Source organism: Urocitellus parryii, chromosome 3 (genome assembly GCF_045843805.1).
Source record: "Urocitellus parryii isolate mUroPar1 chromosome 3, mUroPar1.hap1, whole genome shotgun sequence".
Classification (NCBI taxonomy): Eukaryota; Metazoa; Chordata; class Mammalia; order Rodentia; family Sciuridae; genus Urocitellus; species Urocitellus parryii.
The window spans coordinates 207,371,865-207,386,373 of NC_135533.1; the positions used below are offsets into that span (position 1 = coordinate 207,371,865).

At 32.7% G+C, this 14,509-nt stretch overlaps 1 protein-coding gene across 1 annotated transcript in view; it reads left to right on the forward strand.

The window, feature by feature from the left end:
- Positions 1–14,509, forward strand: part of LOC144253682 (A-kinase anchor protein 9-like) — a 109,580-nt gene that overhangs the window by 82,724 nt on the left and 12,347 nt on the right. Inside the window, exons 20-29 of the mRNA XM_077796359.1 lie at positions 223–327; positions 6,187–6,339; positions 6,671–6,850; positions 7,237–8,307; positions 10,013–10,153; positions 10,631–11,116; positions 11,513–11,576; positions 11,709–11,830; positions 12,671–12,862; positions 13,084–13,272. Coding sequence (XP_077652485.1) covers positions 223–327; positions 6,187–6,339; positions 6,671–6,850; positions 7,237–8,307; positions 10,013–10,153; positions 10,631–11,116; positions 11,513–11,576; positions 11,709–11,830; positions 12,671–12,862; positions 13,084–13,272 — 2,703 coding nt within the window. The remainder of the gene's footprint in view (positions 1–222; positions 328–6,186; positions 6,340–6,670; positions 6,851–7,236; positions 8,308–10,012; positions 10,154–10,630; positions 11,117–11,512; positions 11,577–11,708; positions 11,831–12,670; positions 12,863–13,083; positions 13,273–14,509) is intronic.

The window sequence follows — 14,509 nt, forward strand, 5'->3', positions numbered from 1 at the left end:
AAATGCATTTTAAGTGTCAAAAGTTCCTGTTTGACTCTATGAATGTATTCAAGACTGAATATCTGTAACTTTTTGATATTTACTAATGTAGAGTTTGTCCTCCTAACTGGTCAGAGAGAATTGCAACTTATCCAAAAGGAAACACAAACACACACACACACACACTCTGAATAATCAGTATTTAATGTCTGAAAATTTGAGAACATTCTTATATATTTAAAGGTAGAGGACCAGAAACAATTTGGAGCCTTAGAAGCTAAAGCAGAATTGTCTCTAGAAGTGCAACTGCAAGCTGAGCGAGATGCTATCTACAGAAAAGAAAAAGAGGTAAAGACTTTTTTTTTTCTTTCGTGTGTGTGTGTGTGTGTGTGTGTGTGTGTGTGGATTAGATGTAGATGGGCAAATATCTTTTGTTTTATTTACTTACATGGTTCTGAGGATTGAACCCAGTGCCTCACACATACTAGGCAAGCGCTCTACCACTTTATTTTTAAATGACAAAATATGTTTTGAGTTATTTTAAAATCAGTTACCTTGAAAATACCATTTGAACAAAATAAAGTTTGTGATCTAAAACCAAAGTATAGGGCTGGGGATGTGGCTCAAGCAGTAGCGCGCTTGCCTAGCATGCGTGCGGCCCGGGTTCGATCCTCAGCAGCACCACATACCAACAAAGATGTTGTGTCCGCCGAGAACTAAGAAAAATAAATAAATAAATAAATGTTAAAATTCTCTCTCCCTCTCTCTCTCTCTGTCCCCCTCTCTCTCTCACTAAAATAAAAATAATAATAATAAAATAAAACCAAAGTATAGACTTTCTCAATTCAGTGCCTAAATTGATCTTCAAGACAATAAACATGTGAACTGATAAGCTTATGAAGGAAGTGTATTCCAGGTTGAGAGGATAACTAGTGTGAGCACCTTGAAGCAAGAAGAAATTTAGAGAGGGAGAAAGGACAATTTAGCAGGTATGGGCTGAGTGCAGAGGACAGTGGAGAAATGTAGTAGTTAGGACAAAAGGCAGCATCTCTTTTCTCCTGTTCGTGCTATGGGCATTGAGTTTTTGCTCCTCTCTACTGTGAATTTGGGTTTACTTGCTTTCCTTTTTCTTTTTAAACTTTTCCCTGAGAATTGATAGTATTGTTTTACAACATATGAAGCTTGTGCTTAAAAGATTAATAATGAACTAGGAATGGGAATTTAACTCAAAGTGGGTTTGAATCTGCAGCACCACAAAATAATAATAACAAGAAAGTAACTATAAAGTTATCCTGTGTTGCCTTTCTACCTCCTTCTTAAAGAGAAGGATCCAATTAGGCATGGTGGTGCATGCCTGTAGTCCCTGCTTCTCAGGACTCTGAAGCAGGAGAATGAATCACTTGAGCCAAGGAGGTTAAGGTCAGCCTAGGCAACATAATAATACCCCTGTGAGAACAAGAAAAGAAAATTTACCTTTAGAGCTATAGTAATTTTAACTTTCTTTGTCTACTAATAGTTTTCCTAAAACATATAATACTCAACATTGTATAGTAGTAAATTTTAAATGTTTAAAATGTTTTTAATTATGTTTTTGTCTCTTTCCATAGAATTTTTCTCAGAACATTTAAATTTATTTTAACAAATACTTATTTTGCTTAAATATCGTAGAAGTATTTGTTAATAAGTACTTGAAAATCTGTTTACAAAACTAATTTAGACATCAGCTAAAATGACAGTTCAGTGAATTTGTAGTTCAAAGAAGAAAAAAGGAATCCATAGAAATTACTATAGTTGAAATGATCCGTGAGAAGGATCGTTTTCCCATTTTTATGTAACATCTGAGAAGTTCTGGTTTATTAGGTTTGGAGTTTTCATGGAAGCAGTGAGCACATTTTTTTGTGTGTAACTATTTTTGTATATTTGAAAGGAATTAATACTTAATGATTTATCTTAAATACTGAATAATCTCCTCCCCCAAAAAAATGAACCTTCACAACTGGATCTAAAAGTAGTGGTAGTTGATTAAGGATACTTGATGTAGCTTACTAGTTGTTTCTCTTCATTTGTGTGTGTGTTCTGGGGCTCAAAGGGCCTCACACAAGCATTCCATCGCTGAGTTATTTCCTTAGCCCTAATTCTATACATACATACATACACACACACACACACACACAGGTTTTTTTGTTTTTGTTTTTGTATTTTGAGATGGAAGCCATTAAGTATAGTGCCAGGCTGACTATAAACTCCAAATTACAGGGTTCAAGCAATCCTCTCACATCAGCTTCCTGAGTAGCTGGGACTACATTCATGTGCCACCATGCCCTATTATTTTTATTATCTTTTGAATGTAATATATATCTACTAACACCTTAATTTCCTGAATTAAGTTTCTAATAAACATCTACCTTTTACTCAGGATCATGGTACTAGTAGTATAGAACTATAAGAAACCATAGAGAGCATCTGTTAACTGACTTTCAGTTTTTACAGATAGAGACCCAGAGCCAAAGATGTTGAATGAATATATACAGATTAAAATAACAAGCTGACCTTCATTTACTTGCTTTAAATAACTATAATGAGTATTCTATCAGAACTCACTCTCTTACCTATAACTGAATAATGGAGGTATGAATGTAGAATTAAAACATATGTCTTTTAATGAAAATAACTTAAGCATTCTATCCTGAAAACTAGGCAAATGTTTTCAGATGTCCTATTGAGTATAAACATAAACATATCCTTATGTATCATTATAGTTGAGACGTTCAAATACTCCCAAAACCTAGATTTGTATAAAACATTTTTTTGAAAGTTCATTAGACTATTTAGAAATGTGGGATGAATAAAAAGAAGAAAACAGCTTCTTATAGGAGAAGGAAATATTGTGGAGACAATAGTTATTTTGAGAAAAGGATCAGTAAGTTTTAGCTCTCTGTAGAATTAATGAGCTCTAGTTTATAGATAGAAATAGTAAATAATAGTTAACTTTGCTGAGGGCTGAGTGCTAGAAAGTATATTAAATGCATTGTCCCATTAACCCTTAACACTCTCCCTGGGAATAGGTTCTGTTCTAAAATCTCCTAATTTGCCAATGTGTGACCTGATCCTTAAGAGAGGTAGTACTTAGTACAGACAGAAAGAACTGATTCTGGAACCCTATGATGCTATGATGCCAGAACACTGAATATATTTTGCTTGTTAGTGAAAAATGTTAAAGACTTTCAACATTCATTATTAAGCTGTTTCTGAATGTAGAGCACTTTTGTTCAGTTGTGAAATCAACACCAGACTTCAAGGAATATGCTATCTAATTAGTGGAACATATATAAGTTTTTTTTAACATTTTTTTAAAGTTGTTGATGGACCTTTATTTTATTTTTTGATTATATGTGGTGCTGAGAATCGAACACAGTGGCTCACACATGCCAGGCAAACGCTCTGCCACTGAGCCACAACCCCAGCCCCTATACTTTTTTTTTTAAGAGAAAAAAAAAACACTTAAAAAATAAAATAAGACTCAAATAGGTACAAATCAGTGTCATCCAAATAGTCTAGATATCAATTGGTAGAAAAGTAAAACAAGTTTAAACCTTTCTAATGTTCTTCTGGTTTGGGTGTTGTTATAAGACAGCCTGAAACTAGAGTCTGCTTGAATAACAAGAATGTTCCATAGTGTCATTTGGAGAAACTAAAGTCTGATGTGATGTCTCAAGTTCAGCTACTTAAAATAAAAATGTTAGTACTTTAAACCAGTCCTTCTCTGCATATGAGTCAGCTGGGGATCTTGTTAAAGTGCAGGTCTTTTTTTTTTTTAATCTTTTTTTTTAAATTTTTAGTTGTAGAGAAACTAAATACCTTTTTTTTTTTTAAATGTGGTGCTGAAGATCTTGTGCCTCACACATGCTAGGCAAGCACTCTACCACTGAGCCACAACCTCAGCTCCCAAAATGCAGATCTTGAGTGCAGCACAAGATTCTGTGCATCAAACTTGCTCTCACATGATGCCTATTCTGCTGCTCCAGAGACTACACTTTGAGTAGCAGGGCTTTTAAGACATAGAGCTAAGAATTTGACTATTAAGTGATGTCACAAGGAAAAAAAAAGGTCATGTGAGGTGGGGCAGCAATTTTGAACTTAAATAACTATGTGTATGTTGATTTTATAATACCTTGTCATTAAAATTTGTTATAGAAGAGAAGAATAGATGTAAATACTGTCAGATAATTTTGAAGACGATACAGTCATCACAATTTTCAATAAACTAACCTGGAAATTATATATGTACCACCACTAAATGTATTTTAGTGTCTACAGAGTTTAATATCAGTGTTACAAAAAATTTAAGTAGAGGTCTTAGACATTAGTTATTAGAAACAGGAGGGGCTGGGGATGTGGCTCAAGCAGTAGCGTGCTCGCCTGGCATGCTTGCAGCCCAGGTTCAATCCTCAGCACCACATACAGACAAAGATGTTGTGACCACCACAAACTAAAAAAATAAATAAATAAATATTTTAAAAGAAAAAAAAAAGAAACAGGATAAATTATAGTTTAGGACTGGAACTCCCCAGGTTCAAAAGGTGGTTTCACCACATAGTAGACATGTGACCTCAGGACAAGTTACTCCTTGCTGTAACTCCCTTCCTCACTTCTGAAATGGGGTTAATCATAGAATAGAGCTCCTAAGGTTGTTACAGGCTTTTTAAAAAATAACAATATATAAAGCACTTTGTACCCATGCCTAGCAGTAATTCTCTATAAATAATAGCCATTATTTAGTATTGATACCATTTCTGTTTAAGAAATATTAGGCTGATTTTTTTTCCTTGCTGATTTCTTTTTTTAGGCTGATTTTTAAGGCCTTGCCTTGCCTGTGCTAGAATGATTCTAATTGTATGATGTATCAGTATATAAGCAAGATATGCCCCTTTTCAACTTTTAGGCACTAAATGATTTAAAGTTGGCTCTGAGCCAGTTACTACTAAACACTGCTTCTGCATCTTAGGTTGCTGTTAATGCAACATTTTTGATCATCAAGTAAATATATGTTTATAAATTCATTTATTAAATATTAAGTAGCTGTGAAGCAGTGAGCTAAAGTGACTGCTAATGTTCTCAAACCCATTTTTTTAAATAGAGCAATAATTAGCTCTTAATATTCGTCATCAGGTTCATTTTTTTTTGGTATAACCATCAAAGAGGATTATTTTACTTTTATTACTAATAATCCATCTTCAAAAATTAAATTTCTGTTTTCCTATAAGTAAGAGCTCTCTGATTTTCTACTAAAATTATTTTGTTAACTTACTCTGCAATTCAGACCTAAAGATCTCTTGACCTTATTGTGTATCTCTGCTTCCATCTGCTTAATCAAACCACAAAGCAGCCAGGGCATTCAATGGATTATAATTAGATATTTGTGGGACTATATTAAGTTAGTTTTATTTGATACTAGAATAACTGAATTAATTCTACAATTTTTCTAAGCTTTTCAATAGCAACTGACTTAATTCAAACTGAATTTAACATAAGAGTTAGCATGTGGACTCTTTCTGTGACTCTTTCTGCTTATGGTAGAAAATATTTCCTGGTGTCCTTCTTTAAGGTATCTTCTGCTTGGGCAAGATAGTTTAAGAATGTGCAGTGTGACAGGCACGGTGGCACATACCTATAATCCCACAACTCAGAAGTCTGAGGCAGGAAGATTGCAAGTTTGAGGCCAGCCTCAGCAACTTAGCAAGACCCTAAGCAACTTACATAGCATGACTGTATCTAAAAACTATAAATTGAAAAAAAAGGCTGGGGATGTGGTTCCATGGTAAAGCTCCCTTGGGTTCAGTCCCCAGGGCCAAAACAAAAATAAAATAAACAAACAAAAAAACAAAAAAAAAGAATGTGCAGTGTGAGCATGTCTAGGAACCATACAGGTATGGCTGGCTTAGAAAACCACTTTATTGTTATGAATTAAGCATATGTACTTTATAAAGCAAATACAACATTCTTTTTTTTTATTTTTTTTTTTAGTTGTAGTTGGACACAATATCTTTATTTTTATGTGGTACTGAGGATCGAACCCAGTGCCTCACATGTGCACAGCAGGCGCTCTACCACTGAGCTACAGCCCCAGCCCCAACATTCTTAATTCTATCTTGACAAACATCTGTATAAAGTTTTTTTTCTTTACTTTTCATAATTTTGATATTAAAGATAACAAACTTAGAAGAACAACTAGAGCAATTTAGAGATGAGCTTGAAAATAAAAATGAAGAAGTTCAGCAACTACATATGCAATTGGAAATACAGAAAAAGGAATCCACTACCCGTCTACAGGAACTTGAACAAGAAAATAAATTATTCAAGGTAACTGTTTTAGAAAATTTTTTTTCTATAAAGAGATAATAAGTTTTGCTCCTATGTAGTTATAATAAACATTTACTAAGTCCAGATCTAAATAATACTCGAAGAACACTAGTAAGCAAATAGATTTGCATGGAACTTATTTTCTGTTCATAATTAAATTTTTGAGATCTTTTATGAAAATATTTCAAGAATTATTGATCTACATTATGTCTAATTTTTTTTACTTGTACATTGTAGGAAATGTATTTTTTATAAGACTTAATTGAAACAATGTTGTGAAAAATGCCATGTCATGAATACATCCAACTATGATGGTTATTTTTGTCACTAGGATGAAATGGAGAAATTGAGATTTGCCATGAAGGATCCTGAGGCTATCTCTACTCATGACCAGCATATGCTATTTGGGAAATTTGCTCAAATAATACAGGAAAAAGAGGTAGAAATTGATCGATTAAATGAGCAAATTAGAGACTTTCATCAACAACTTAGACTTACAACAGATAACAAGGTATACTCATTTAAAATTGGTTATTATCTGAAATCTAATATAGTTAAATAGAGTGATTAGCTTTGGATGCCATCTGTTAAAGACTTAATTCAGTATTTTATCCTTTCCAATAAAATGTACTAATGTTGACATTTTCCTAATAGAGAATCAAATACTAAAAGCATAAGCCACTTATGTTTAATAGAACTTCCAGAATGATGTTCTAAATAAGGTCTTTGTTTGATGTGATAAGGGAGGTGTTGGTCTATATTGAAAGTAACATAATGTGTCTGACAAGCATACAGCTTTTGTGCCTGATCATCTTTAAGTTTTTACCCTAAAATAAAACAAAATTTTAAAATATGAATACATACTTTTCTGTGTTTCTCTTTTTCATTAACTAATAGGATTTTGAAGAAAAAAATGAACTGATAAGGGATCTTGAAGCCCAAATAGAATGTCTGAAGAGTGATCAAGAACGTTTGAAGAAAAATAGAGAAGAAGAAACAGACAAGCTCAATGAAGTGATTGAAAAACTTCAGGAGGAATTGTCATATATTGAACAGAGTATGTTGGTGGATACCAGTTCCCCCTCAGAACAAGAGGACAGCTTGAAACATCAGTTGGAAAAGGTTATAGCTGAAAAGCTGGCTTTGGAACAGCAAGTAGAAATCACTAATGAAGAAATGGCCTTCACAAAAAATGTACTTAAAGAAACCAATTTTAAAATGGATCAGCTAACCCAAGAATTAGTCAACTTGAAGAGAGAACATGACCCTAAGGAAAAAATCCAAAGTATACCAGATGAAAGTGTTAGCATGACTATAGATGATATCAGCAAAGACCAACCCGAACTGGAAGTAATCCATATTGAAGATGTTCTTAAACCCCCTGAGAACAATATGTATCTCAGATCTTTTGAAGAAAGCACCAAAGTTTCTAAAAATTTGGAAACAAAACTGCTACAGCTTGAGAGCTCTGTTAGCGCAAAGGACTTAGAACTTACCCAGTGTTATAAACAAATAGAAGACATAAAAGAACAAGGCCAGTCTGAAACAGAAATGCTTCAGAAGAAGATTGTAAACCTACAGAAAGTACTTGAGGAGAAAGTAGCTGCTGCTCTTACAAGTCAAGTCCAACTTGAGGCAGTTCAGGAATATGTGAAATTCTGTCAAGATAAAGGAGTAGCTTCATCAGAACTTGAAAAGGAAAATATGCAGAATTTAAATCAAATAACAGAAAACAAGATGGAGTCAGATATGTCTGCATTAACCTTGAGAATATCAGACTTAGAAAGACAAGTGATTGAAATGCATATTACTTTGATTTCAGAAAAAGAACAAGTGGAAACTGCAGAGAAAAATGCTTTGGAAAAAGAAAAGAAGCTGATAGAATTGCAGAAGTTATTGGAGGACAGTAAGAAAAAACTAGAAGGAAAAGAAAGGAAAAGAAGCCCTCACGGAGATTTTGTTCTCAAGGTTAGTTTTATATTTGAGTTTTTCACATAAATACCCTAAGAAACTCTTTTTTTTTTCCTTTGCTTATTAAGCTGATTGGTAATTTACTAAGTCAAACAGTTCTGCTGACACCTACCAATTTATACATAATGGGATTTTATTTAAAAAAACATACTGTTCTTAAAGAACTTTAGACAAACTAAGGAGTTTGTTTGAGCAAAAAGTGCTACATGCATTGTGCAACACTCAGAACCAGAAGAGATTCAAACAGTTTCACTGTGCAACAGTGGGTGGTATTTAGAGGCAGAACTCACAAATGAAATTCAGAAATTGCTTGATTGGTCATGGCTAGACCTTGTTTGGATGTGATTTGATTGGTTGATTGCCTATGATTGGCTGAAACATAGTTGCCTACTATCATTGGCTGAGACTTAGTAGTTGATTATACTCTGTTCATTTGATTTCCTACCAAGTTACATTGCAGTTTCTTACACAGAAACTCAAGGTATAGAGACCAGATTAAATTTAACACTATAGGGTCATTTTATTATCACTAGCATAATGGGCCCAAATTATATTTTGTGATCTTCAAACATCTTTATTCAATCAGGGTTGTCATTAATTAGAACAGTTCAAATAAATATGGAAACATTAAATTTAGCAAATGTCCTCTAGAATTTCTGTGGGTATTTTCCCCCTTAATGTACCTCTACTAAGTATGTTATGTCATCATCTCTTTTAAGTACCATAGTGCACCCCATAATCATCACCACCACAGTAATGTATATTCATGAGTATTCTATACATTCTAATCTTGCACCGAAGACAGTTTATTAATAGATGATTTTTAATTAATACCAGCACAATTTTTTTTGGTTGGGGGAGAGCTTCATAAAATGGTCATACCACACTTTTGCAAAAACAATTTTGGCATAAAATCTGTGAAAGTTATGTAGGTGAGATACAATTATAAAAATATCAAAATATATTCATATTGAATTAATATGAGTAACAAGTTATTAGCTTGGCAAATTTTATGCCTCATAATAGATTTTATTCTTCTTAGGAAAAATTTGTAACTGACCTAAGTCTACTTACATAAAGATCAGAAATTGCAGTTATTTCTTAGTGTATGACAGACATGACAAAGACTTTTTTCCTTCAAGTTCCCTCTCTTAATAAACTTATAATTTCAAGTACCAGAAGTTCAGTCTTATCTGCCCCAGAAGATTAATTGATACATTGGGATTTTATGTCTACTTAATTTATATTTGCAAAGGATAATAATTTCATTCACTATACTTTTTCTTCCTAGCTCATTGGAATTGCATATTACTGTAGGTAATAATTATTAAAATATTAATATAACTTTTTAGGTATAACTTATAATAATTATCTTTGAGCTGATATCTTTTGAGGAAAGTAATATAAATATGAAACTTTTGAGTGTCACAAAGAATATTTTTATCAATAATTTATAAATGTTTATATATATATATATTAATGGCATGATTTGTCTTTCATTCCCAGAAAATCTTTCTTATTTCCTTAAGAATACAAAATGATGGGTTCTTAAAATGTTTCACTATTTGTTGAAAGAGCATTTATCACTAAAACCCCTAGGCAGTCAGTCTTGGAAAAGCTTCATTAGAATGTGTAAATGCTTTGAACTTAGCTTTTTAAAAAAAAAAATGGTGTATTTCTTATGTTTTTTACTGTTATCCAGACAACTACTGAGTTAATAAATGCCAGTGGAGAAAGTGGATTTTTTGAAGAACTTGAGGCTCTTAGAATCGAGTTGGTGGCTACCAAAGAAGAACTTGCCACTTTCAAAGAAAGGACAGAAAAACTTCAAAAAGAGCTTTTGGTAAGACAAGTAACATAACTCCTAATTCATTCATTTCTACCCATCTTAATTCCCTTTCAAAATGTCCTATAGAAACAAGTCCAAAGCCATAACTTAAACTAAATTTACAAGTCTTTTTGAAAAATTCCATTGTTATAAATCTATTCACCATCTCCTTGCTTGTTTTGCTAGGAATCTTTATATTAGAAGAATGCTTTTAACCTCTAGTCTTCTAGTAAAGGAAGCGGAAAAACTGCTGTTACAGAGAACTTAAATCCCTTGAGAAACAAAAGTAAAGGCTAATAAAATTAGTTCAATTTTGTAGTAACCTGTGACCATACATACATGCAAAAGTATATATGTATTACAGTTTCCAAAGTGTTTTTCCTATTATTCTGAGGCAAGTGAACATATAAATGAAATTATACTCTTTCCCTCTCCATTGTAAGTTCCTCATTTGATGTGCAAGATTTTCAACTTAATTCATCTGTGTTTCAGGTAAAAGAGACCAATATGGCATCTCTTCAGAGAGATTTAAGCCAAGTTAAGAATCAACTTGATGCGGAAAAAAAGAAATTATCCCACTTCTTATTAAAAGAGGATAAGTCTGAAGTACCAATAAACAGAAACATCTGCTTAGAGCCACTTCCTATTGAAGTAGGTAAAAACACTGCATCCCAAACGGACCAAATACTCAAGGTCAACATGAGCAACCAGACTCCACAAATTCTTGTTAAAAATGCAGGAATTCAAATTGATGTACAGACTAGCTGTTCCTCAGAAAAAGTCTCTGAAATAATTAGGCAATTTACTGAAAGAATTGAACACATACAAGAACTTCATGCCGCTGAAATTTTGGATATGGAATCCAGACATATTTCAGAAACTGAAACTTTAAAGAAGGAACATTTTGTTGCTGTTGAGTTACTGACAGAAGAGTGTGGTACATTGAAGGCAGTGATACAGTGTCTGAGACCTAAAGAGGTATTTATTTTGTTGTTGTCATGTGGGGGGAGTTTCCACTGTTGTCAACAAAATTTAAGCAAAAATTTTAAAAGAAATTTGGGAAATATCTCTTCTTTATACTATTAGAATTTAAATCTCCCCATTGTATTAGATAATAGAGTTCTTATGTAAATTTACAACTTGTTATGGTTCCTTAAATAATATCTCTTCTTACTATGGTAATATCCATAAGGAAAAAATTATAGACTTGTTATAAATCATAGATAGTTTCATTTCAAGTATGCTTAGATTGAGTTTTTTTCTTTTCTTTCCTTTTTTTTCTTTTTACAGCATTATAACAGCAAAATAGTTCATTGGGTTCTGTTTTTATTAAAACAAAAATATTTATGTATGTTGTTTCTTTTTTCTAATTAGGGATCCTTGATGCCTGAACTAACGTATTCTAATGCTTACCAAACTAGAGAAATATATTCCAGTGGTAAGTTATATAAAATTCTGAAATGTTTATAGTATTTGATTAAAACGTGTTATTTTTGTTTGGAGAGGGTATTTTTTTTTATTTTTGTTTGTTTGTTTGTTTAACAACAAATGATTGTTTTCTTTATTTTAGATTCTGGATCAGACTGGAGTCAGGGAGTTTATCTTACACAAAATCAGGGATTTGACACAGCATCAGAAGGACGAGGAGAAGAAGGTGAAAATTTAACAGAATCATTTCCAAAGAAAATAAAGGTACTAAAAGATAAATATTACTGAAACATAATATATTTTAGTAAACTTAGCCTGTATAATTTCTATGTTGAACATAGTAGTTTATTTAAAGTTATATACTGGATCTCTGATATAGCAAGAAAGATCGAAGAAAGGGAGAGAGAGAGGAAGAAAATATGCTGCCCTCCACTCCCTCCTTTCTTCCAGGATCAGTGACCAGATCTTTTTGTCAATTCTCTGTTAACTAGATATTGAGGAAAAAGGATGTTGGAAGTAGCATCCCTGGTTGCTCAAACAAAGTCTAGTACAGTCACCCATCAAATAGAAGCAAAGGGTAACACTCACCTCATGCTTCAAATGAAAACAGGCTAAAATAAATGACTTAAAAGAAAAAAAAAATCCATGAGAATCTATTTCATTTTATTCCCATATTCCACAGATAATAAAATACAATATATTAAATAATTATGTTATGAAGATTTAAAAAAATAATTTTTATTATTGGTGTTTTTGTTTGCCAAAATTATAAAAGCAGTCTCAAGGAATGGAAGTTTTTCTCACAGTATTTATTTTGGTCAAATCAATGGCTAATCATTAAATCTGGGAAGAGTACATTAGCTAAACTGAAGGAACTTAGAGATGAAAGCTATGGAAATCATAGACCATCTATTGCAATTGACTTAGCTCTCCACAGGAAGAAGGCATTTAGTAAAGGTGCCTGGAGTTTCTTTTCTGCAGTTGCTTTTCTAAATCTATTTTGCTTCATAATGCTATATTGCTTAATATTTGTCTTTGTAGCTCTCATTTTTTCAGTATTTGGAGAAGTTGTCATAACTTTGGCTTTTGGATTTTGGTTTCTAGGGATTACTGAGAGCTCTTCATAATGAGGGCATGCAGGTGCTTTCTCTCACTGAGTCACCATCTGGTGATGGAGAAGATCATTCTATTCAACAGGTTTCAGAATTTTGGCTAGAAGAGAGAAGAGCTTACCTTAATATCATCTCATCTCTTAAGGATTTAATTACCAAAATACAAGTGCAAAGGGAATCTGAGGTACTCAAAGAATATTATATTCTATGTAGCATTGTTATTTTTAATGACAATAATGAACTTTGTAAATTAAATTCTTTTTTATATGAATTTTCACATAAATTATTGTATGTATTTTCAGACTCAAAAATACATACGTTCTTTTAAATACCTATTTTGGTTAGTAGAATGTTTTAAAAACATGCTTATTTGAAACCTAACTTTTGTTATTTATACTCTGCTAGGTTTATGATAATTCTCAATCTCAAGAGAGCCTCCCGGACTGGCGAGGGGAATTTCTACTTGCTCTCCAACATGTTTTCTTAAAGGAGCGCAATGTTTTGCTAGCTACATTTCAGACTGAACTGACAGCTCTAGGCACTAAAGATGCAGTTGGATTATTAAAGTGTTTGGAACAGCGAATACAAGAACAGGTATGGAAACAAAATTTTATTTTAAAGAATACTATTTTTAATAGTAATAAGAAAATCAGTTGCTGATTTGTTTTAGAGTCTTAATTTAAGTATGAAGATTAGCATTTTTAACAGGGGCCACTAAGAGTATTTAGGAGAAGAACATTACCTTTGTCTTATATTAGAAAGTAAGAAAAACTTAAAATTAATGAGATAGTCCTCAAACTTGGAAAGTTAGAAAGAGCAGTAAAACCTAAAGAAAAGAGAAGGAATAAGATACAGTCACTTCTCATTATTTGCAGTAGTTATATTTTATAAACCTACAAGGAGTCATTGCTCCTGTGGGAAGTACAGGAATAGGTTACTGCAAGCCTCAATCACAATATTTTCATCAACCAATCAATACATGATCTTATTTTCTGTGTGGTTGTGTTTAAAGAAATCTTATATGGGAGGGGAGAAGAGATGTATCTCAGTGGTAGAATGCTTGCCTAGCATACTCTTGGCCCTGGGCTCAGTACTCAGTGCCATTAAAAAAAGAAAAAAGATACCTTCTGTGTTGTATATTATTCATTAATGTTTAACACGGCCAAGAGCAATCATACAGAAGCTTATCTAACACACTTTTCTTAAAGCACGTCACAGATTTCTTGCACTTAGGAACACCAAGCCCTTCACTTGTGGGCCATTTAAAACCATGAAATTGGGCCTGGGGATGTGGCTCAAGCGGTAGCGCGCTCGCCTGGCATGCGTGCGGCCCGGGTTTGATTCTCAGCACCACATACAAACAAAGATGTTGTGTCTGCCAATACCTAAAAAATAAAATATTAAAATTCTCTCTCTCTCTCTTTCTCTCTCTCCCTCTCTCACTCTCTCTTTTAAAAAAAATTTTAAAAAAAAGTTCAAAAAATAAAAAAATAAAACCATGAAATCGTAAATAAAAAGCACAATATGGAAAAACAAGTTACTAAACAGGACATTTGTGTACAATATGAGAGCTAAAATACAAAGGTAGAGTATGCCCTTGTTTAACTCAGCCAGGAACATGTGCATGAGGAAATTTAAATTTTTTACTACTCTAACTATGTCTGACAAAGCAATACAAGTATTGATTTGAGGGTTACAAAAACTTTTTATCAGGTAGACAAATCTGAAAACACAGGATCCATTAATAATGAAGGTTAACTATAATAAAGTAAAAAACATTAATGAAATGTATAACCAGTACAATATAGAGGATAAAACATTAAAAATTGGT